The sequence below is a fragment of the Pleurodeles waltl genome, chromosome 3_1, assembly GCF_031143425.1.
Source record: "Pleurodeles waltl isolate 20211129_DDA chromosome 3_1, aPleWal1.hap1.20221129, whole genome shotgun sequence".
NCBI lineage: Eukaryota > Metazoa > Chordata > Amphibia > Caudata > Salamandridae > Pleurodeles > Pleurodeles waltl.
In genome coordinates, this window is record NC_090440.1 from 840,696,296 (window position 1) to 840,722,719 (window position 26,424).

Sequence of the window (26,424 nt, forward strand, 5' to 3'; positions counted from 1 at the left end):
TGTTTTTTATCACCAGGGAAACATGTAAAGTATTATTCATTCTTTTTGCTCCTAATTCACAAGTCACCAATCCACAACTAAATGTCTGTCCATGAATCCTGATCATAAGAGCTTAGCATGGATTACCAATCCACAACTAAATGTCTGCCAGTGCAACCTGCTTAAAAGAGCTTGGCATTCACCTACTGCTATGGTAGCATTCTACAAATCTGTTTTATTTGTAATATTAACTCCTACCATGGGCAGTATCTACTTTGCTAATCATTAATCAGAATCTTTAGGGGAAAAAAACTACTTTGGAAGCTACACACAATATTTTTCCCAACAATGTTTCTGCATAAAAAAAAATAAGATTTGTAAGGCACTGTAACATATGCCAGCTATAACAAAACATAAATTGCTTTCTATTATTTGAGCTATTTTATATTGAATTTAATACATATTCCGACAGGTTTTGACTGTTCTCAGTGAAACAAAATGTGATTTTAGCCAAAAGCCTCTTATAATATTTGGGCATACGAACATTACAGATAATGTTTGTTTTATAAACTTTAATTGCTCTCTTTATTAATAGTTGTCTGTAATAAATTATGTCTCCAAAATTATGTAGATTAATGCTGTTAATAGTTGACTGTAATAAATTGTGTCTCCTCAAATCTGTAAGTTAATGACTATTCAATATTACGCAACATTTAGCAGTAAGTTGTTTAGTTAAAAACAAAAATCTTTTTTATATAGCCAAATATAATATTTTTTTTAAATAACTTGTGTTAACTGACATTTACTTCCAATGTTTTCGGTGAATAAATTGGAGGAGTGTGCTGCGGCTGGAACCTGCTCCTCCCCTAAGAGATGTTGTGCACCCCCAGCATGGAACAGAGAGTGTAGGGGAGAGAAGGACATAATTTGTACAGAGCACTCATTGAAAAACCTGCCCCTACCTGTGACATAACAAGGATGTCAGACCCTGGCAAAGCAGGTTTATTTAGATAAGGCCAGCAGAGAAAGACCAGCTAGACTCTTGTTTCCTTCAGTGCGTCTCTTGGACTGGTCTGTTCAAAGAAGAAAATGCCATAAAGATCTCTTTAACATGTATATCAACATCAATACGATTTGAACTCTTCCCGCAGAAGATTACAAGCAGAGGTCCTAACTACTCTTTCAGTGCTTTATCTCTTTGTGATGATAAAAAGGATCCAAGAAGGGTTGGGGTACGGCAGAACTCACCAAGATGGGGCTAGTGTATACAAGTAGAGTAGCTGACGTGGAGTGGGGAAAAGGGTACAAGTAAGGGAAGCACGGGAAAGATGAGTGTTGTATATACAGGATACACACAGAGGACAGAGCTGGGGAATGGTAAAAATAGAAGATAGGAAATATAGTAGAGAGGGCGATGCAGGAGATGCAAGACGTGGAAAGGTAGGTTACAAAGGTGAGAGAAATGTATGTGGGTGAGCAGAAGTGATTCAGATGTTAGAATAGGGTGGTTAAATTTCGGAAAGATGAGAGAATTAGTGGAAATATAGAAATATCATAACAATATTTGAGAATGAGGATAAGTCAATGGGCAGACCTTGAGGTGTTAGACAAGTGTAGGTTAAGCAGGGCAAATAGAGGAGGTAGAGTGGGGCAAAAGGAGGTTAATGAAGTGAGAAAAATGAAGGCAAGTAACATTGAGTGAAAGGTAGCAGAAGAGGGAGTAACAAAGGCAAGAGTCATGTTGTTAACAGCAATATTGAGGCACATCAGCATTAATCTTTTCTCTCTCTAATGATACACTCTAGTTGCATGACTTCAAACACTGACTTCATGCCTATGCCATTGTAAAAGAGTAAGGAGAAATTGAGCTCTATTTTTCACCGTGGTGAACTGTGCTAAATAATTTCTTACCAGTGCTTCTACAGAGCCCCGAGATAAGTGGTTGGGGTTAAACATACACCTCCCATATAGGGATATGACATTCATGCATTTAGATAATAATTTACAAATTATACTATCCTGGATCCATGTCTTGTCATATGTGTCTCTCTCCAGTTCAGTCTACATGTTTCATGTACCATGTCTATTCACTCTGACCTCTCTCTGTCTCTGTAAATACCAGAGTCTGTGAATGTTCAAGTGTACAGATTGATGCTACGTACAGTACTTTTATCGGGAGTCTTCAATATTACAGATATAAAAGCCAAATAAATAGTGTCCGAGTCTGAAAGCAAGGATAACAATGTTACTATGCATTTCTCATTCAATTTTGGCTCTAAGTCCAAGTTTAGTCAGTAGAATTCAAATATTTATGATGTAGTTCAGAGGGCACGACCTCAAATGTTTTTTTCTTATCATGAAACTTTCCTTATACTAGGGTCATCATTTTCACCAGCTCCACAGCAAGCTGAGACTTTGTTGGTTCTGCCTCCAAGTGAAATCAATTTTATTCTTTAAATGAGGCAAATCCATCACAAGCCAAATATGATTTCCTTTGTCATTGTACAGGGTTTTGAAGACCAGATTGTACTTCTCGATCTCTCAGAAGGGTCGACCAAAGGAGGAGGAGCTATGGACTTGGACATTTTTCGTTTGCCAAATTTGGAGATCAGCAGAGGTAGTAGCATGATACAGCCCATTTAAATGTATGTCTTGACTTCAGGAGCCACTTTTTAGGGTAACCAACAAATGGGAAACTAACTAGAAAATCAATTGGTTATTTGTCAGTTGTCAGTAAGTTCCCGTCTCTACCAAGACTTGATACTCCAATACTTTAACTCTGACTGGAAAACAAAAGAAATTAGTCCACTTAGTAACAAAGCACACATTACCTTTGGCAGTGGCCAGAGGGGGTGAAACATTGCCAAATGTTCATAATTATTTTACTTTCTAGTTAAAGAAGGTGTACTATGGCTGTATATGATCTATTAATACCACATATGCTTCATCCCCATAATAAAACCTGAAAAATTAAGAGTTAGTGAAAAAGCTGATATGTTTGTGTTACAACTGTCACATCTCACATTAATTTTATTAATTTATTGACTGACTTACCTGGCACTCATTACAAAATCGTTTTTGTCTACGCTTCCTGCTCAAAAATAAATAAGGGCATACTAAAAACCAAAAAAGCTCAATCTGTGCCAAGAGTGAAGAAGCTATGCTCGGGGAACAAAATAGAATCAGAATGGAATGAAAAGGTCTTTCATTTTCTTTGGATGGATGGGTTTCCCGAAATGTAGAACATTTCTACAGATCAGGTTTGAATGCAGTGAACCTCCTTAGCATTTCATACTTAAAGTAAAGCAAGTCTGATTGAGGAGCCATAGTATGTCTATAGTCTGTGATCGTTTTCCGAAGAAATAGTACAGCAGTTCCAGTCACACATTTTTAAACATACCATAGAGTATTGAAGACAATACTTTTGTCTATGGGCACCCAGTACTTTGTTTCCAGCCCAGTCTATTCACTATCCTACTTTCTGAGTCTAAGGACCAATCAAGCAATATCCTTCTCTCCCTACTGCATACATTCAATTTAGTATTTTAGGAATCTTCCCAATACTGCATTTGAATACTATAGTTTGGTGTTGATCACAGCACCAACAAATCATTTGTGAAAGATTTGATCAAAGAATGGATGGCGTCTTTTCAATTGTCTGAGGCAAAAGAAAGTTTATGTATGCCTCATACAATTTGTATGGTAATGATTGCAAAAGAGTATCAAAATCTTAGCTTGATGACTTGGTTTTTCTAATCATGGTTTCAGTTACTGAACTTTCAAACAACCTGAACCATGATAAGTCTTCTTCAGTCAACGAAATCAGTGCAGGTGAATTCATTATTTATGATGGTATAGAGGAGGGAGTTGGGAAAATACCACAGGTTCATTAAGGGACTATGTTGTGATAAAAGGCCTAGAGAACAATTTGTGAATATAGTCGTCTTCTTTGATCCCAATTGTAGGTTGCCACACTTTCAATAACTTCCAGTGTGCCTGGCAAAGCCGCAGTTAAGCAGAAACCACTGTGCCATTTTGTTAACAATACTTTCAGTTGCAGCATTCAAGCAACATACAGACAGCAACATTTGCAGCACTGATGACACTGTTGAAAGGCAGGCTCAAACACCTGCTTGAGAGGATTAGACTTCAGTGCTTAATTTTCTTTTGAATTTGTTTGGAAATATTTGAGTCCCCTGCAGATCCACCTTTTGTTGCTTTTAACTAATAAATGTATTTTATACCAGTACATGTATGGTACACTAATAGCTCCTTTGCATTATTTTTCTTTCATTTGTTTGCCTGTGCTGAGCTACATGCCTATGTCTGAAAGCTAATATTGTCCTCCGTAGTGGGTAGCCAGTTTATTGCATCCCCTCAGTCTTCTGGTATTGTTCATCTGGGTTGGTATTGACGGACGTCTAAGGACCAGATTTAGATTTTGGTGGACAGAGTATTCTGTCTCAAATGCGATGAAGTACTCTGTCTGCCAAACCTTTGGTCCGTCTGCTTGATCATAACATGGGTGGCCCTTAAATCCCAATAGAGTAGGGACCATTAGAGGAAGGACATTACGCCATCTGCTGTATTAAGGGTGGACTCCAACGTTTTTGTTTACATATCTGCCCATACAGATAATTCAGATTACTTTACAAACAATGCAGTATTTGACCCTTAGTTTACCACAATCTCTTTTCTGGAGTGCCACTACGTACATTAATTAAAATGCATAAATTATTTATTTTGTTTCGATCAGTAATTTCCAGAAATTTAAAGAAGTCTACAGTGCCACTGGTTCTACTGGCTAAGAGGCAATGCATGATTTGTCAATTTTCTCTGTTTGTATACAGATGTTACTGCTGCATCAGGGTCAAAAGTAGTTGTATTTACTGTTAATGCTTGGACCAATGCACAGACCTACCTCAATGTAATACAGAGCAACGTTGACCTTCTGCGTGGAATTGTGCCAGAACTTGCTCGTCACTGTCAACATAGTGTGCTACTTGTTGCATCTCAGCCAGGTATGTAATATATTGCAGCACCTAATCTTCCAGAGCAGTGTATTAGTGTGGATGTGCCTCCTGAAATTGATTTCTTGTAGATTCTCATTCCTATAGAATATCTGCCTAGCTTTAAGAAAGGGGGTTAACTGGTTATTCCTTGAAACCGGTGTTTAAATATTGAAAGTAAAATAAAAGGTTCCTACAATGCTACAACAATTTCCTTCTGGGATCATTTGTCCTAATTCAGACCCTTGAACTTTAATACATAATTGTTCAAACATTAACAAAATTAACATTGACTGATCCTGGTGACCAGTCACCTGGTCCAAATTGAATACACATGTCCCTATGTCTACCAAATCAGTTGTGCATTTAAATTGTGTCATTACCTACAGATTTGTTATGTTTAACATTGTCTTTTTGTGCAGCTTCAATGGTTCTCAGAACACTACGTTGTGACTTCAGCTGAAGACTTTAGAGCCTGTCAGTTGGTACAAGGATTGTTATGTTTATAGTCCTATATATTGCTTCTGATAAGCGTTGTGGCCCAATATTTTCAGTTCTTGTAGCTATGTTGAAATTATTTTTGTTCTGTATTTTTGATTAGTCTCATACTGGTGAACAATATACCTTTTTAATGAATTTGTACTTAATAAGTTAATAGGAACCATTGTTTCTCTTGTCATAAAACATTCTGAAGCATGAATTGGTGGATCTATGATAATTTGTTATATATTTAAAATCATTTTTGTGTGCACTTTGTCTATGATTTTGACCATCTTCTATCCTTTCTAAGAACACCAGTCTTGAAAAGCTCTTGACCCACTAGTATCATCCTACTTTATTTTTTTCCTCTGTCACAGCGCAGAATGAACTCTTCGCCCTTACACATAGGCCATTTGAAATTTCTGAGACACATTTCCTCCTCAAACTTGGATTTTGTACATTTTAGCCATGTTACTATTTTTTCATAATGTTCAGTTTGGGTAATTTGTTTTCTTTGTTATACTTCTATACATATAAATATTGCATGTCTTTATATTTCCTGTCTTTCCGTTTTTTCTTTCAATCATTAAATCTAGGTCCATTTTGTGCTACACCTTTTCCAAAACAATGTTGGCCAACTACAATAATGGCACTTGTAGGAATTCTCTGCCTGCTAACCAAGTAAAACTCTTAGAGTGTTTTAAGTTGAAGTTCAGGATTCTTCATAGGATACCTCATTTTCAGTCTCCTCTGTAGAACATGCCATTTTGGTAGTAGAGTAGAACCTGTCCGATCCTTTGTCTGTTTTCACTCTATCGTTCTTTCTTATGTCACTAACGTGAAATATTTGCACAAAAGAACCCCTGAATTAAGGATTGAAAACGAAAAATATGTCAACAAGATGGGGCTCATGCCTGACCAGACTGACCAAAGAAAATTTTCAACTGCCTCTTAGGGAGGAAACTCTAGTGCCTGATGTATGAAGCCTTTATGAATTTGCATTCGGCACAGTTTACAGAATTGGGCAACTTGTGACCGCAAAAAGACCGTTTATTATGTATGAACCCAAATTGTGATTTCGTTACACGTTACCAAATCATTTTCGGTTTGCAACTGAATACTAATTTGGTATTTGGAATTGGTGTTTTTAGGATGTCCCTTCCAAATACCAAATCAGACTGTTATGCATTAATGTTCAACTCAGTGACTAGCTCCTGGATTGTGCTCTTTACTTCTCAGGCTTGCTCAGTGTGTTTTCATCCACATTTGAAAACACAGGATTGCAGAAATACTTCCGATGCCTGACAACCGAAACACTGATAACTTGGAAAATATTGAGGTCCTTCTGTTAATATTGACCACTTAGGAACTGGACTGCGTGACAAGCCTGGGGGCATGTTGTAAAAGATTTACTCGTTTTGGGGGAAGGTGAATACACCATTTACATTTTGCTCCGTAAACTTGTGATTGGACCGGTTTTGGGCCTGTAAGCTCTGTTTACTGAGGAACCGCAATGAAGGCACCTATTCTGCATGTTTCCATTTTCCATTCCTAAAAGACCTTTCTGCACTGACGGTACAGAAGGTTGAAGCGTCAGTCCTTGATGCCTCCCTAGGATTTTCCAGTCAACATCTGTTGCTGTTGATGTTGAGGAAGTCGACACTCATGGCTAAAGGACCAATCTGGTAGCCCGGAAGCGCTACAGGAGCAGATCCCCATATAGGTGTCCTATCAGGACTCCATCTCTAACCTCGAAATGGCAAGGAATGCCCCCAAGAACACCATGCTTTGAGTAAGGAACCTTTGTTGAAAGAGGCTTGGCAGTCAGCATTGCAAACTAATCAGAACTGTTGGATGCTGAAAACCACATTTGCTGCCAGAGCAATCTTGAAGTGCAGAGCCGCTAAGTAGACAGGGCACTAATCAGCCTTCAGCACTGAAGTTGATGCCAAAAGGAACCAAGACGTCCGGCACATCACTACCATCTCCAGATTGTATAGGTGTTGTCATAATAAGTCCTTGCCTTGTGCAGTGAGCCTTTCTTTAACCATGTCCTTTTGCACTGCTGTGAGGACGTTTTCTATCAGAACAAACAACATCTATGCTCTAGGGCATTAAAGTGATTTGTATGCAGTTAGTGTAGTCTGGCATTCTTTGACCTTATGTATGTAAACTCTGCCTGACTTGGAACTTTTCTTATTACTTGATGAAATATGCTGTTCCTTTTTTATAAGTTTGCTGTTAAAATAATGTCTTTTTGTTTTAAGTGTGCTCTTCTTTCAAGTCTTTCTCCAGGCAAATGGGGATAATTAACTGGTAGAATAGTATCATCCTCTCTGCATAATGTGGGAGATATGTTCATCAAAAATTCAGAAATTCCATTAATGGTTGCAATTTCTTGAGAATAACTCAGGGGTTCCACTGTCGCACATTTTTCAAGCACTCAGGTTTAAGTCCATTATCCTCACTGCACAGTCCATATCCCTGGAAGATTACTTTCAAATCGCTCATCTTGGATTTTCTGAAATTCAATTTGTATGTGGCCTTCCGCAGATATCATCAGTATCCTGTCGGCAATGTTCATCTAGGTCCTCATCAGTAATATATATGTCTGCATATGAAACCATACTCCAATCCTTCTGCAACAGGTCAGTAATGCAGGCCGAACCTCAGACATTGGTTAATTTATCCCCTTGAGGCAATCATGTAAATCCATATAGCGCCCCCTCAAATATGAACAAGGTTAGGTTAGATTGTAAGGTTCAGGAATTATGCTTTGGGAACTAATTTACTATGCCCATAGTAGTTTTGTATTTTTACACGTGAGGTGCCTCTTTAATCCAGTACTTTCTGCTTTCTCTACAGCTTATTTTACAATGCTGGTTCAAATTATAATAGTCTGGTATTAATGTCCAAGATGCATATGGTTTAAAAATTTGAAGTGCTCATGGTAGACTGGCTCAAGGTGGTCATTTTTTGATATTATGGTTAATCTAGGAAGAGTTTCAGATCCTGCTTTGCCTTTGGCTTCTTCGGACACAGGCGCTGGACCTGGGGTTCTTCTCACTGGAGCACATGTGAGGAATTGTTTTCTTGCTAAATCTGTTTGATACTTATATTATACTGGGTCCTTTGGCAATGCCAGCTTTGTGATATACAGGTTAGTCTGTGCTTGTGGCACTAGCAAATAGAAGGCTCCCATTATAACTTCCTCTGCAGTAGGAATATCAATTATAACCAGTCTTCCTCGGCTACTGCAGTATAAGAGGAATTTGTTTGCTCAGTCCAGAAGGCTGAGAAGCTGGGCTAATCTATATCTCGCTAAATTTGAATCCAAAGTCTGTAAATCAAGTCTGACTTATTCAAATTCCCATACGGTGTTTATACTGGAACATAGTCACTAATATCCTCCATGATTAGGAGTTGTTTGAGCTTCAGGTGGGCTATTATGATTTCTGCGAAATTGTCTGTGATAGCCACTCTCCCTCTCCCTTCTTCAGAAAGATCCTGTTTTTGTGAGGTAGCCTTCCTTCTAGAAGCTGCTGCTTTCTTCATTTGGAAGTGCTGTCTTGGTCGTGGACCTGATCCCCTTCAGGCCACTATCTCCTGCTGATACGTAGGTACTTTAATAGGTCCGTAAGAAGAATGGGCTCCCATAGGCTCTGATCTGTTTCCTCCATGATCCTGTGGAGTATGAGAAAAATGATAATGAGAGCATTGATAGCTCTGTAGAGCCCCAAGTCAATTTTGTCTCTCAAAATACATCCACTCCGATCGTCTTCTTTATGATTATATCGGCAGTTCTTTTTCCTAAATTCTCCCCTGGCTTTTGCAATCTTCCCCTGGGGTTGCTTCTCCCTACTTGTTTTCCTTTGTGCCTCTTTCATTCTCAGGCTTTGATTTTATTTGGGTCTTCTGTGTCTTTGTACCCAGGATGTCTCTTCCCCCTGGAGGCATAAACTTGAAGATAATCGGCAATAACTCAATTTCTTTGTGGTCTTGTGGTGCTGTGGCATATCTATGGTGTATGTCCCACAAAACTGCATCACTTTTATGGTGCCCAAACATGTTTCCCCTATCCTGTCTGTATTGCCTATCAGTTTCCTACCCAGAATCAACTGCATGTGGGGCACCATTCTCCTCCTGTACTTGCTTGATCACCTCCGGTAAGACTACTGATGATGGTACGCTATCTGTAATATTGTACAGGGTCGCAAATATGCTTCCCGACTACTGCCATTAATGTGGATTATGTACCATTTTCCTTAGTAGATACATACCCATTATTCATGTTTATGCTGTGAGGTTAAGTACAGATAAACCGCCTCCAGTTGGTTTTTCTGACTATCCAAAACAGAATTTCATTTTGTTTGCCTGGGCATCATACCTGTATCGTATTTATTGTTTGTTGATTAATGATAGTGACTAATGCATGTAAAGGTATTTGATCAGTGCCTGTGACCCTATTGTCCTACTGTTGTAAAACAAACTACCTGAACGGTTTGTATATCACTTTTATCTCAATCATCATGTCCCTAGCCTCTCCTGTGGGCAGCCAGTATCTTTCTGAGTAAGGTGTATATGTAGCTAACCCATGCCATCTCGGCCTGACAGAGTTAGAGTTCTGATCAAGTAGGCACAGCTCATGTTACACCTGGTAGCTTCCTATGTAAGAAAGTCACTTACTATGTAAGTTCTATGTAAGTTAACCGCAATTCAGAGAATCTTTGGGGATCATGACATACTGGCGCATCTAATATTGAATAACATGTGAACAGCCCTGCTGTATCTTCAGCTTCTATTTCTATCCATGAGTATAATACCTAATTGGTATATACTTGGTCTGCTCAAAGTACTAACATGATTTCTTCTTCAGTCGTTGTGAATCCTGTGCTGTCTATAAATAGTAAGGTTGAAGGAACACTTTGTCAAGTATGTGCACTGTTTCCAGCATTCTCTTCTCTGCTTCACCCTCCATTGCTTTCAAAAACTCAGAATCGGTGCAAGCAGCTTGTGTCGATCCTTTGTATCTGTTAAGCTTTCAACAAGCTTTAGTTGGACTAGGGAGGATTGTAGAATAGCTCTGGACTTCTCAGGGGAAGCGTGTGTATGCAATTTATTGAAGTGCTTTGGTCGTTCACTATATAATTATGTATTAAACAATTTTTGTCTAGAAAGCAGTTACTATAAATATTATAAACAGATCAGCATTAATGATGTATATTGTCCATATTTAAAAAAAAAAAAAACAGTTATATTTCACCACACATCCTTTCTCTACCAGGTTTACCTAAATTGGTTATAACCACCCTTCTAATGCCATTGTTACATAGGTTCATTTATTTATTATAATATTGATAATATGCCAAACCATGCAATGCCTCCCCTCATACTTTATGGTGCCTTCAGGTGCATAATCAGAACTCCATGATTCAGTGCCCAGTGGGTTGGACCAGTGAGCCTTGTGACCCTTTGAAAATGGGTGGGGAAAATATGCAGGTGAGAAGCTGAGCACTTGAGTGTGTATTGTCCCAGCGCAAGTTTTGAGATTACTCCGCCGATTCCAGCTCTCTTATATGTATTCCCTTGTTGACCTGTACTTACTCTCCATCGCCGCCATATCCTGAGTGGAAACGAACTGACTGGGCATGCGTTTCAAGTTCATCCAGTACCCCCAGGACCTCAGCCGAGATGCAGGAGAACAGCCACAGTTATTAGGTGCACGAACGTGTGATAGAGGTGGGCCCAATTTAGACGTTTAAATATTACTGACAGTTGACACAGGAGCTAAGTCTAGGATGACCAGACGTCCCAGATTTGCCTGGGCAGTCCCGGTTTTTAGATGTATGTCCCGATAGCTTTCTCCAAAGTAAATAAATGTCCCGGTTTTGAGACGGGGTCAGGTCAGCCAGGGCTCTGCACTTGAAATGCTGCTCATAATTCAGACCTTCTTGTGTGATAATTCTTATAGTGCGTTCTTTTTTCAAAACAAGTGCTCCATTCTATCAATTCAGAGAGAAGAGGTTGCTGCAGAGCTGAACATGTCATATGCCACCGAGAATCCCTTAGTTTTGTGGCACGTGCCATTTCAAAAGCTATTTCAAAAGCATTCCTTTGTGACTTGCAAATCAGGTGTGGCTGTAAAATAAAAGAACTCGAACATTCACAGCCTGCCATGACCTAGTCATTGCCGTTCTTTTATGCCTTCAATGGGCTTTTAATATGGATCAGAACACTTGAATGTAATATTCTCAGTGATTACCACAAAAAATGCCCATGTAATTTTGTGAAATGATTATCATTATTAGTATAATGGTCTTATGTATGCAGCATTTTATCTAGCTTTTGTGTTATTGTAGAAAAAGTCCTGATTACAAGTTGCATAGTATTGGTATAAGTATAAAATCACATGTGATTTTACGGTTACTTAGAGATAGTTTTTTACTAGTACCGTGCAGTTAATTATGATTAAAACAGCTTGCGGTTTTATCGCATACATTTACCATCTACTGTGAGCAAATGATAAATTTATGTGCGGGCATTGTGGTGTGGTAAGTTGAGGGAGAGTTCGAGGGAAATATAGGAGCAAAAAGGAAGCATTTTTTTTTTGTTGCAGAAAAAAGTGTGATGAGACTTGGCTCCTTCAGCCAAAGTGTCGTGCCTTTTTTCCGCTGTTTTTAACCAACCAGAAACATCATATTTAGTTCTCCCACACCCAGAATCAGGTGAAGCCAAAACAATCATGGGGTACTGTCGCTCTGCCTACGTTATACTCTGGGCCTAAGTGGAAGACGGCTATAAATATAGCTCTACTTCTCTTCAATGGAGTTTCCTGGTTTTTGGTGTAGGAAGTCTGGTCACCATCGCTAAGTCAATTATTCTAACTATGTGTAATGTTTCACTTTTTGATTGAATGGAGTGTATTGTGGATTCTGTGATTAGATCATTTTTAATTTCTTTCAGGAGTGCTCCGTTTGTGTTATGCTACAGTGTCAATTGAAAAAACGAAGCTAGACAATTGAATCTCATGCAAAACTAAGGCACCCAGTCATCGCCAGCAGTAAAATATGAAGTCAAAATTGTTAAGAATTTGTCCTGCCATAACTGCTAATCTAGACTGTTTGACCCTGGTTGGTGTATATACAGTTATCAGTTTGTGTCTGGTATTCTGTGTATTGGCTGTCAGGAAGACTGTATATTGTCTATAGTTACTGGTCGCCAGAATGGGACCATGTGAATAAATTGCCAGAAAAGCAGACACTTCGAGTCCCTTCTCGTTTAGCATACACAAAAGATATACACTACATAAATAACACAGTACACACAAACTACCAGACACATTAGAAACATTCTAAACACACAGAAAATACTCACCTGCATCAGGCCAAAATTATGTATTAAACCAACGCAATGTAGCAAATCCTTTTCCATTCATGACCTCTGACTAGACTATATCTGGCTTTGTGGCCACAGATCAAGGTTTGTGATTCTTGATTTAAAAATATTGCCAGTTTTCAGCAATTTGCCGCAATTCCTTGCGAAGCTTAGTGAATATTGGACAGTCTCACAAGCATTACTATTGGAGCTGCCAAATGAGAATACAAGTACATTACAAATTCAGATTACTATTTGAACTCTAGGAACTCTTTTGTGCTCCCTCAATATGCAGTTATGTGCTTGAACACATTAGCTTCCTATATGTTTATCACCTTTCAGTCACCTTACTTACCAATATTATGTGAACTAACAAAATGAGTGTAGCTAACAGGTCCAATATGCTATGTATTCTATAAATCCCATCAATAGCTTAAAAAAAAAAAACAGGAGCTTCTACAACATAGCATAGATGCTGCCTACTATTAAACATGCTGCTTTATTGAAAAGTAAACGAGATTTCACCATAATAGTATATAGCCACCTGCTAAACTAATAGATCAGAGTTCTAATGAAATTTCCCCACTTGTTGCAGAACCTCTTTTCTCTTGCAAACCCTCTATAGACAGTCATGCACGCTCACTGCGCCCTCCCTCTCTCTAGCAAATTCAAGGTTTCATTTCAACGCCCCACCACTTTCACACTTAACCATCTGCCACTGCCACCTATACTAAAGAATTTTACAGAGGTTCTTACAAAGACACAAAGGGAGAGGAAAGAGCACTGTCGCAGGCGGATCCTCCTCCAGTGCCAGGCAGGGACTGCCTCCACTTTCCCCCAGCTCATCCAACATCTGTCGGGGAAGACTCCAACAATTCTATATTACATGGACCACGATTACCACGGACCAATGGGTCCTCACCATTATCCAACATGGCTATTGTTTGGCGCTTACCACCACTCCTCCCAATATTCCCACTCACAGGCTATCTCAGAAACACTTAACTGAATTCAAACAAGAGGTCCAGCCCCTTCTTCTCAAGGGGCTATATAGCCTGCCCTGCTACAACATCAAGGGACATGTGTATTCTCCCTATGCTTCCTGATTTCCAAAAAGGATGGCTCTCAGGCCTGTACTGAACCTCAGACTTCTAAACAAATACATCTTTTCAGAACACTTCCACATGGTCACCCTTCAGGATGTTATTCCACTCCTACAGCAAGGAGACTATGAAAGCTTTAGATCTGAAGTACACCTTCTTTCACATCCCACCCTGCACATCGGAACTACTTAAGATTTGTTATTGCAGGCAAACACTACCAGTTCAATGTCAATTGTGTTCAAAGTCACTAACTCTCCCAAAGTTCACACAGTGCTTAGCAGAAGTCACTGCACACCTGAGAAGGCAAATATTCATGTGTTTCCCTACCTCGACGACTGGCTCATCAAAGCCAGCACGTTACCTATTGCCAACAACACACTCAGTTGACATTGGAACTTCTTTACAACCTACGTTTCATACTCAAAATTCCCAAATCCCACCTACAACCCCTTCACGGGCAACCTTAGTTAGTGGCCATCTTGAATGCAGAGCTAGGCTTGGCATATCCCAGCCCGGCTTGTATCCAGAATTTCCAAGACCTACTCCCTCAATTTCAGGAGAACCAAACGTACAGTCAGGATTGTTATGCGTCTGCTGGGAATGATGGCCTCATGTATGTCAGTAGTTCCACATGCCAGTCTACACATACATCCTCTTCAGCAGTGTTTGTCTCGCCAGTGGCCTCAGTCACAGGATCACCTGGAAGATCTAGGCCCTCATTACACCCTTGCGGTTGGTGGAGAAGAGGCAGTAATACCGCAAACAGGCCGGCTGTAAATAAATTGGAATTACAAGCATGGCGGTGACCGCCATGCAAAACCGCCACTTCTCCACTCCGACCGCCAGGGTGGTAAAGACTGCTGGGCTGGAGACTTCGGTCTCTAGCCGAGCGGCCATCACTACACCGCAGGCGGTATCACGACCCCGCATGCCACCATGGATTTCGTGGGGTTCCGTACTGCCAGGCAATCCATGGCGGGAGGCACTATCAGTGCCAGGGAATACATTCCCTGGCACTGATAGGGGTCTACCATACCCCCTACCCCTCCCCAGAGTCCTCCCCCCAAATCCACGACCCCCCTACTTCCCCCAAAGGTGGTAGGACCCACCTCCCCACCCCCCCCAACATTGACACACACACCCCCCTACATGCACACTCACACAACTACACATACACGCACAAATACACACACACACACATACACACAGACATTCACGCACACATCTTCCATACCCACAACACCCCCCCACATGCATACACGCACTCACACCCCCATGCACGCACACAACACACATCACGCCCCCCCTCCCAACGGACAATCACCTTACTTTGTCTGGTGATCCTGGGAACGGGATCCATGGGGGCTGCTCCGCCGCCAGCTCCCCGTCACTAGAACACCGCCACACCAAATCATGGGTTGTGATTCGGTGGGCGGTGTTCTGATGACGTGGCAGTGGAGGTGGAGCAGCCTCCACTTGACCGCCAGTATGGCTGCTGGCGGTTTTCCGACCGGAAAAGGGCGGAGGGCTGCCAGCAGTCATGATGCGCTGTGCGGAACACTGCCTGCACTGGTGGTCTTCAGAACGGCGGTACCTGCCGGTCTTCCAAAAAGACCGCTGAGGTTGAAATGAGGCCCCTAGTGTTGTTAGACTGCCAGACACCCTGTTCTCCGCAATCGTGGAACACCAACAACCTCTTGAATGGGCCTTTTCTAGACCCTGTGCCTCAAGTCACATTGACCACAGACACATCACTCACAAGTTGGGGTGCTCACCTTCAAGGCCTGACAGTACAGGGCCTCTGGATGCCAATCTCCATTCCCTACACATCAATTGCCTAGAACTTCAGGTAGTATTTCTAGCCCTCAAAGCTCCACCTGTCTCACAAGTTTGTTTTAGTCCGCACGGACAACATGACAGCCATGTATTACTTACAGAAATGGGGGGACTAGGTCTTCTCAGCTCTTACAACTCTTTCAGACCATACGGAGGTGGGCCCTCACCACCACATTCACCTAGTAGCGGAGTACCTGCCTGTCACAGACAATGACTTTGGAGACCTTCTCAGCAGGATAGTGCAACAAGTCCATGAACAGGAATTCCTCCCACAAGTCCTTCAGTCGTGCTTCAAAAAGTGGGGAACTCCTCATATAGATCTTTTTGCCACTGCAGAAAATGCAAAATTCCCAAGCTTCGCCTCTATGTACCCACACCCTCTATTCAAGGGCAAAATATATGGATGAATTGCTCAGGGATACTTGCCTATGCTTTTCCACCTCTCCTCAATCCATTTTAGGTTCAGAAAATCAGGCAAACATCACTCACCATGATCCTTGTGACTCCGACTTGTGCATGCTAGCTTCACCACACTCCAGCACCTCGCAGTAGTCCCCCACAAGAAGCTCCCCAACAGGCCGGACATTCTCACGCAAAATCAAGGACAAATCCGACATCCAGATCCCAAGTCACTCAACCTTGCAATATGGCTCCTGAAGTCAGAGTTTGGCTGCTTCAGCTTGCCTTGAAATGTATGGACATTCTCAGGGAAGTCTGTAGACCTACTACTAGAGCTTGCTATACTGCATTGTGGAAGCACTTTGTTTGCTACTGCATACCTAAACACATTGACCCCATGAAAGCTACAGTACAATAAATTATTTATTTTCTCCATTTACAGAAAACAAATCTAGCGTATAATTTCGTGCGTCTACAACTCACAGCTGTAGCTGCATATCTACAGAACAGACAACATAGTTCCTCGTTCAAAATCCCAGTCATTAAGGCCTTCATGAAAGGTATTAAATGTGTAATTCCACCTAGGGTCGCTCCTGCACCATTGTGGAACCTTAACATTGTGCTCAACAGACTCATTGGCCCCCCATTTGAACCACTCTATTCATGTCAATTTCAGTTCCTCTCATGGAAAATAGCTGTCTTAGTCGCCATCACGTCACTCAGGCATGTCGGTTAGCTCCAGCACTAACTTTGGATGAACCCTTCTTCTAGATTCATAGGGACAAAGGTTCTTCCTAAAGTGATTTCACAGTTTCACATTAACCAGTCCATTGAACTACTAGTCTTCTTCCCACAATGGAGGAGACGCGCACTCGCGTTGCGGCTATTTTACACTTTTACTCAAGCATAACGCTGATACGGCGACTCTAATATTTATAGCTTCATTAGAAGACGAATATAATGATATAGGACGGAAGATGATTTGCACATGGCCCATAACATTAACAATGTCTGACTAAGTACATAATTTTGGAGATTGGTGTAAATACAAGCCCTGAAGAAGTCGTACGGGAATTCAAAAGGAGACTTCCCTTGACGAAATACGTGTTGGCTGCAAATGGCTGTAGGCTGAAAATAAGCTTAAAATGGGCTGGATTTGTATCATCAAGCCGCATTAATTGCATCATTGTACATATGACAACTTTATGGAAAGAATTTCAATCACTATTTGTTTCTAGTTCTTTGTAATTTTCATTGTGGCTGTATTCAAACTGTCAAGTCATATCGGTATTATTACGGTCAGATATTTGTCAAATATGTAAATCAAAACCATATTGTACGTGGACTGTCGTATCTTCAACAAACTGCAGGTTGATATTCCTTTTGAATGAGAGAGTTGCCACACATGTTTTGTTCTTATTCTGTCGGGTTTATGACCTTAGGGATTGGGTGTTTCCCTGGTGTTGGCACCTCTCATTCTTTAACTCTTTACTGCTTAATAAGGGATCCTGAGCGCCCACTTTAACCCCAATTTAACCCCCCTTTATTTAAGACACAGTTCTTCCCACAACCAGACTCTGTTGCGGAAAGAGCCCTTCACACTCCAGATGGCAAAAGAGCACTTATGTTCTATATTGACAGAACCAGAAAGTTTAGGAAGACCAAGCAACTTTTTGGGGGCTTTTCCACCACCTCATAAAGGTAATCCAATATCCAAATCAGGCTTACCCAGATGGAGAGTTAAATGTATCCAGATCTGTTATGCTAAAGCCAAGAGAACTTTACCTATTACACCTACACCACAGTCTACTAGAAAAAGAGGTGCTTTCATGGCCTTCCTTTGAAACATTCATATGCCTGACATTTGTAAGGCAACTATATGGTCCACACCACACACATTCACAAAACACTACTGGGTGGATGTGTTCGCACACCAACAAGCCAATGTAGGCAATGCTGCACACACCTTTCCAGTCAACTGCAATGCCTACAGGCTGGCCACCTCTTTATGGAGGGACTGCTTTACATTACAGTCTATGCAGAGCATGTGTATCTGCAGCCACACATGCCATTGAACCGATTATGTTACTTACCCTGTAAGCATCTGTTTGTGGCATGCAGTGCTGTAGATTCACATTCACCTTCCCTCCTCCCCAGACACCTGTGTTCGCTGTAGTTACATTATATTTTTATATATCTGTTCATAGGTATTTATTTTTCTGCTTGGACATCTTTGTCTACACTTTCCTTCCTTACACTCATTTCTCACCCACCCGCGGGAAAACTATCTAACAAAGGAGTTGATGCCGATGCGCAATATCACAGAGAGGAGGAGTCACTCGATCTCGTGACTCGGAACACTTCTTTGAAGAAAAGCAATTTGCACCACTCCAGACCCAACACTAGATGGCAGGAGTCTGCTGAACATGTGAATCTACAGCACTACATGCCACAAACAGATAATTACAGGGTAAGTAACATAATCCTTTTGCTGTACTGCCAGGTGTGCCTCTCATATAAGAAGTTTTCAGTCTGTAAAAATACCTTTTTATTGCATCGCCAAATATGATCAGTGAAGCTCTCAATGGCATATGGCTGCAACACCACAGTATTGGTCCTGTTTATTTACTTTTTCTAGTGTTTTTACAGTTGGATTTCCTGTAGACATTGTAATATTTTTGCAATGCTTTGCTCATATTGAGTCTGTAATAAAACACCAAAACTCATATTTGGCGTAGCTGGCCAACTATTACTGTGGACCATCTTAATTTCAAGGTATTACCTTTAGGGATACAGTGTAGGCCCAAGAGTGTTTACCAGATGTCTACAAGTAGAGACAATGCATGTCCTACACAGTTGCATTTATTTCTTTTCACACCTGGGTGACTGGAAACTAAAGGGGACAAGTCGTGCTCAATGCCTATCCCATATTAATTCCCCTGACATTAGGCTTTGTAATCAATATCAAAAAGTCACACTTCTGTCCCCAACAAATACAGCCTTTCCTGGAATCATACTAAGTGTGTCACAGTCAAAGTTTAGTCGTTCAAGATTTTTTCAAAAGTTTTATTTATTTTAATTTGTTGTAATTCTTCATACCAGCCATTGTCTTAATTTATTAATAAAAACCTCTGACTGAACAGACGTCCTGTTTCTGACACCAGCAAAAGTATTTTATAGTAACTTCCATGAAAAGCCTCCCCTTTCCCCACACCTTCTATGAAATTAGGAATTATTGCTTTAGCTTCCACACTTAATATCCCACAAATTTTTGCAATCGCTACCACAGAGTCATGGCATTTTGTTTGCCTGGCTTATTTACAGTACCCCATCAAATGGCTCCCATCTCACCTAGGGATTCAGCAGGTCCCCTGAATCTATTGATAAAGATTTATCCCAGAAATATCTGCACTAAGTCTTGTCCGAACATCTCCTACAAATAAGATTTTTATCCTGCCTTTGCCTCACAGATTGTGGATATTACTGTATGAGAACTTATTTCGAAACTCCATCTGAGATATTGCTCACTGCTTGCACCAAGGAATTACTTTACCCTCTTTCCCCCTTCCCTAAGGAGATAAAGAGGTAGAAAATAAGCTGGACAAGAAACAAAGAAATAGGTTATATAACATGCTCTCAATTGTTACTCTGATGCAGCACACACGTCGCTGGGAGAAGCTGAGGAGTCGAGCAGCCACCAGGGGGTGTCGTGGAGAGAGTGCCAGCGGCTCGGCGATGTTTGACAGGGTGGCTGCTGGGCTTTTGCTGCCTCTCAGGCTCCATGCAGGTCCTGCTCAGGCTCCAGCACCAGGCAATCATCTGCTTGAGCCGGGGAGTGGGTGTTGCCCGGTCCAGTGCGGTTTGGTGGTGTGGCTCAGGTGCAAGCACATGCACCCCTGTGCCGGACAGTGATCACTCACCTGTGCATTGCTCCAAGAGCACTCGCTACCATCCCTGCTACATCATCTGTAACGTCAGGACCAGGCCCAGAGTGGAGCGGTGCTGTAACACAATGCGGGACAAACCAAAACCAAGGACCAGGACCTCAGACCTCGGTAAAGGCTGCATGAGGGAGAGCAGGACGGCATTGAGGTAGCAGTGTGTTTAGATCCTGCAGCATGGATATAGTCCTGGCTTGTGGAAGCAGGCCAACTAGATTTAGGCGCAGCTTGCGGCCGGGTGTGCTTCCCTGCCTCAGGTGGCTTGCTAGCCCGCATAGACTGCACACCCAGGAGGAACCTAAGGGCGCTCTGTCTGCCCTCCTGCCAACTCCTAGAGAATACCTGCCTTGTTCTACCATAAACTGTGCATCCCTGTCTCTATACCATCTAACACCCTCCCTCCCCCTCCCCACACCCCCGCCCCACACCCAGAGAGCGAACGTCAGGTCATTGACCACTAGATGGGGGAACACCATAAGCAACACTCAGCACATAGTGGAGGGTGCCCCCCTGAGTAAAAGGGAACCGTGTGGACTCACCCTCATCCTCCATTGGCCCTTCACCCCAGGGCACAGCTAAGCCCTATGTGAGAAGAAACATGCTTGAGCGAGGCACTGTTTTCTCCCCTCCCATAATCAGTTGTACCTAATGCCACACTAACCACTGCTGGCGCAAAGCCCAACGCACTCAGAAGGCCCAGAAGAGACCCCAGTATTCAACACGAGAAGCAGGCACTTTCAAGTCATTTTGAAGATACCCTACAAGCTTCCCTATAAGCTATCCCACAAGGTGCATAGCCAGCACAGTTCGATCAGTCTGAGGCCGGCACCTGTGATGACTAAAAGTAGACCTGGTCCAAACAGAAACCCATTCAAGAGCTAAACCATTTGAAGACCCGCCAACTATATTCAAAACTTAAATGACCCTGACACTGCCTAGCCTCAGCCCCAACCTCCATAGGCATATACTTCACAAGAGTGTCTACTTCAAACAGTAACGCACCATAGGAAACTCCGGAGAATCAACAACAAACTCTGTCTATACCGGACAGGCCGACCTAGTCGTACAATCCCGGAAACTAGCCCTGGAACAAAATCTCCACCTCATGGCACAGCCTGAATAGCTGGGGACCTCTTCCAGTCAATGTACTAAGCCAGGTCCACCGCACAGTCAGTATATTACAGACAAAGAGATGGACGAAGAGCCAAGTGAGATAATTGAGATATCCTCGGCACTCACCTCAACACCAACTACTAATGCCAAAGACCAAGATTTCGGTGAGCACACACAGCACGGCAGTTGTTTCTTTGGAGACCTGTTCAATGCACACATGCCCTCTTCATCACAGAGCCTCATCCCTACTTTCAAACCTCTGCAACACAAGGCTGTAAGCACAGTATGGGGCGCAGCTCCACCATTAAGCAGCAGATGAAGCATCGACCCGCTCGTTCAAACAAAACTTTTTCAAAGATCACCTAACCTACTAACCGCAAGCAAGCAAAACCGCTACACACAAGTGGTAGATGTCAACAGCCAGGGAGAGACATAGAGCAAACAACTAGCAGTGCTAAATCTCAATCTCAAACCACCCATCCCCGACAAGACTCGCTCCTAGCATCAGTAAATATGAACCTGCCAGTAACAGCAGTAGATATCATTCTAACTATGGATGGAGGACTGCCTGACACCAATACTGCTTATAAACGTATACTTCAACTACAAAGATAGCCTGAGGCTCGGTAAAATGAGAGAACTCTTAGAGACCTTTGAAGAGCGAATCCACAACTACCCCACTACTGAGACAATAATAACTGGTGACTCTAACACCCGCTGAATCGGGGCCAAGTATACGGATAAACTCCCGGCTGATCTTGCAGGAATTTTTTTTTGTGCATTTCTTAAAAAGCATTAGCTGAAGTCCGCTCAAGACAGCCTCCCACCCACAATAAGGCCCCAGTCAAACACCACCTCAACACTGGACTATGTTCATTTTTTTTCAATCGCTATCTGCTGCGTGGTATCTTGGAGAATTAGACTCATCCGCTGGGCCAGGGAAAACTTGCATAGTGCTAATAGAGTCAAATATGCTCTGTGGAATAGCGAATACTAAATGAACTAGAAGAATCTGCCACTGAAGTGGGTTGTCGAAATCAGCGTTCCATCGGTCCCTAAGAGTTGGTAACCCAGCGTGTAGATGGGACTGCAGTCCTTTGTATAGCACTTATTCAAATGTCTCCCCGTGCCCATTTCATAAAGTGTCTGCGCTAGTGCATGTGGTGTGCCCGGTTCCTCTCCCTTTTGGCACCAGTGATGACATATATACTGCAGTATGGTGGCATATGTAAGAAATAAAGCCCAAGGTAGCTCATGCGATTGAATACAGTCTTGGTGTGAAACCAACACACCCTCCTCAAAGAAGTCACCAATTAGAGACGCCAGTGGCCTCCCAGTGCACTTCCTTAGCAGACTTAGGAGTACCCATAGGAGTGGGTAAGCCACATAATAGAATGTTCGGGGCATAAGCAGGTGTGGTGTGTGTAATATAGAGTGCAGTGTTCCAAATACTGAATTGCATTATGGAGGAGTAAGGGTAAGTTGGATAGTGCCTGTGTACTTCCCAGCAGAAGCAAGGAATGTAGGCTCCCAGTGTTTAATTTGGTGAGTGTATAACATATTTCCTGTAGATGTATTCCAGCCAACCAGTATGAAAGCCACTGTAACTGAGCTACAAGGCAATAAGACTGAAAATTGGGATCACCTAACCCATCACTGTCTGTTGGAAGCTGCAACTTAAGAAGAGCAATGCGGCGACTGCGATGCCCCACATGAGGTAGATAAAAAGAGAGTCTTGGATCTTGAAAATATGTTATGGAATCACTATAATAGTATAACAATTTAGAAAGCATCATTTTTTTGGCAAGGGCCATCCTGCCCATCACCGATAAGGGTAAGGTGACCCAGATTTGTATTTGGGCTCTGACCACTGCAGTGGCCTTAAACAGGTTCCCCTCAAGAAGATCCTTGTGGGAGCGATATACATGTTTACCTAAATATCTGAAAGTGGGGTGTGCTACCGGGACCACTTCTTACCAAAGCGGATGCTGTCCCATGGTGCATCACCCTGGAAAGAAAATGCATTTGACTTGGCATGGTTCACACACGTAGCAGATAACCCACCAAATTTATGAAGTGTATTAGAAATAGAGATGAGGTCCCTGCCAAGATCATGGGTGTATATAAACATATCGTTGTACAAGTAAACCGAATTGGATTGAGGCCCATACAAAATATTTCAGCCTGTTGCTTCTTGGCAAATTTTCTTCGCTAGGGGTTCCATTTCCAGCACAAACAATAAAGGCGACAGTGGACAACCCCGACACGTACCACGGGATATTGTATATTGCACAGAGATATGTGTGCCCATTTTGGCACAAGCCGTTGGATTGGCGTAAAGTACCCTGACCCATGTAATGAAGGCATTAAGGATGCCAAACTCCAAATAAGTACTCCCAGTCTAAAGAGTCAAACGCATGCTGTAGGTTGAGCAACAGAGAATTGGCGTGAGGGAAGCTGTCACTCGCTATTTCCATAACCTGGCAGAGGTGCCCAGTATTTACCGAAGTGCTTCTACAGGGGACAGAGCCACATTGGTCAACATGTATCAACTCCGGGAGTAGTGGTCGGAGTCACTGAGCCAGGACTTTACTGAGAATCTTATAATCTGAGGAAAAAAGAGAGAGTGGTCTGTAAGAAGAGAGATCTTCATGGGCATGGCCAGGCTTAGGGAGGTGACCAGTGACTGGCTAGTTGATGGGGTAAAGCACCAGCTGACAAGGAAGCCTTATAGAGCTTCCCCAAACAAGGAACCATCCGGGTGGCAAATGTAGAATAAAATTCAATAGGTAGACCGTCAACGCCTGGTGTTTTATTATGTGCGATATCCTGAATCCCAGTGTGCAGTTCCTCCGGTGTAATAGGAGATGCCAACGCCGTGTACACTGTATCTGAAACCTGTGGGAGTCTCAAATGAGTCAGAAACGCCTCCCTCTCTGCAGGGAGTGGCTGCTGGTTAGCCCCGTATAGGTGTGCATAATAAGAACAGAAAGTGTCATTAATGCCTAACGCAGTGTGTGTTGGTCGAGGTAGTTATGGATAAAATCAGCGTGGGAGACAACTGGCATACGGGCAAGAAGAATACCCACCTTGTCTCCCTCAGAGTGTATCTTTTGCATGCATGTCAAGTCAAGAATAATAATTGTTCTGGAAGTTCTGCATGTTGTATCCTAATGGCTTGTAGGGCTGGCTGACGTGTTGGGTCTTGTGCTGTCTCCTGTTCGAGGATTCCCAGTTGCTTCTCTGTTTTGTACGTCCCGAAGAATGGACTGTCGAACCCTTGTGGCAGTTGCTATTGAAACTCTTCTAATCACAACTTTAAATGCCTCCCATTCCAACAACGGCATAGAGGCTGTTAAATAAGTGTCAATTGCAGCACCCAGTGTACCTCTAAATACGGCATCTTCTAAGAATGTCAGTGGCACGGGCCATGTGGGAATGGGCGTAGGGACTCTTCCCCAGGAAAAGAGCACTTCCAGTGGGTTATTGTCGGACAATGTTTTTTCCAAGTAAGTTGCACTAGAGAAGGCTCCAACCACGTGGCCTGGGTAAAGGCTACAGTCAAGTCGTACATGTAGTCCAGGTGGCAGAGAGAAGAAGGAATATTCCTGTATACCAACATTATGGGCCCTCCATATATCGATCAGGGACCAACGTGACAACCAGTTTGCAAGGGACTTAGCTTATTTAGCCGAATTAGTGTTGGGGATTGGGGGATGTGAGAGATCTAAGTTGGTGTCCAGGACTGCATTGATATCACCACGCAGAAACCAGGGCAGAGGTGATAACTCTGACAAGGCAGTGGCTACCTTCTGCACAAAAGCATCTTGTTCAGTATTTGGTGCATGGACACTTTCCAGAACTACCATCCTCCCGTCCAGCAAACCACGAACTAGGACACAACGTCCCTGAGTATCTATTTTAGTGGCCTGTGCTTCAAATGGACCTCCAGCCCTTATCCTGAATGCTGCCCCTCGCGCAAATCCTGAATACGTTGTTACAAATAATTGCCCTCTTCATCTCACATGCAACCTTGTTGTGAAATGGAACAAAATAGACACCGCACACCTGGCAGAATGGAAAAGTAATTGGCAGTCGGGAAACACCATTCGTTCTGGTGCAGATACATTCTCACAATGGCCGTTAACGGCAGCAGCCTTGAACCAACTGCTTCAAGGAAGATCAACCAACTTGCATCTCCCAGTCAAGGAAAAGGAGTGCTCCCAGCAACAACACTATGGCGCAAAGGTGAAAGAGAGCAAAAGAACCTTATGGCAGGTCATCCGCCGCTACGAATGAACTGGGACTGAAGAGCTTTTCCATAAAAGTGCAATAGTCGGAAAATTACAGAACAGGTGTGTGTGGCAGCATAAAAAACAACAGGAGGACTTGCAATGGGTACACGTTCACAGCCTCCTAAAACACAACAATTAGGCTGAATTCTGGTTATATGTTAACAAACTCATAGGATCGGTGATCCTCTGCAAATCCGGGTTCGCGGCCTGCAGGTAGATCTCCAGTCTGAACTGACGCAGCAAGAATTTTGCTGCAGTTCAACGGCTCAAGATTTTCTAAGGGGCCTATTCCTTGCTTTGGGAGGGTCCCCACATTAGGAAGTCTATACATTAGCATAAGTTACACTTGCATGACATACCCTGACACTGAGAGCATACAATGAGGACTAGGTATTACGTTTCCCTTTTTAGCCCTGAAGAAACACCGCCCAATCCATAGCAACGCACAAGGCGTGAAACACGTTGACCAGCAATCTGTAGTATTGATTTACACAGATTCACAGATTAATTTTGCTGTTACCTGCACTGAAGCAACTATTAGCGAATTTAGATAAGATTTAAGCAATCATTCGCAAACTTATAGAAGTCAACCTAACAACATAATCTTGCTTACGCTCATGGTGCTAATAAAAATATATTCTCACTACCAAGTCCTTTGACATTGTAACATGTAACCTTTGCTCATCTTTTTTACATTGCCCATGTTCTGGTGCCATTCCTAGATGAAGTGAATGGAAGCTGTGTAAGAACTAGGAGTAAATTAGCTACTGCACCCACTTATTGACATTTCTGATCCTCTCCACATCGCCACTGCTCCTTCCTGAATCCTGTACCTAGAGGCTTTGTCCTGTGTGCCCTATCACAATATTTTAGGATGTTTTTGGTGCAAGACAGT

The 26,424-nt window shown here is 42.4% G+C and overlaps 1 protein-coding gene across 2 annotated transcripts in view; it reads left to right on the plus strand.

The window, feature by feature from the left end:
* UEVLD (UEV and lactate/malate dehyrogenase domains) overlaps positions 1–26,424 on the plus strand; it is a 185,250-nt gene that overhangs the window by 71,737 nt on the left and 87,089 nt on the right. For both annotated transcript variants that reach the window (XM_069223760.1, XM_069223761.1), the window contains 2 exons: positions 2,488–2,596; positions 4,830–5,000. In XM_069223760.1, the coding sequence (XP_069079861.1) occupies positions 2,488–2,596; positions 4,830–5,000 (280 nt within the window). The remainder of the gene's footprint in view (positions 1–2,487; positions 2,597–4,829; positions 5,001–26,424) is intronic.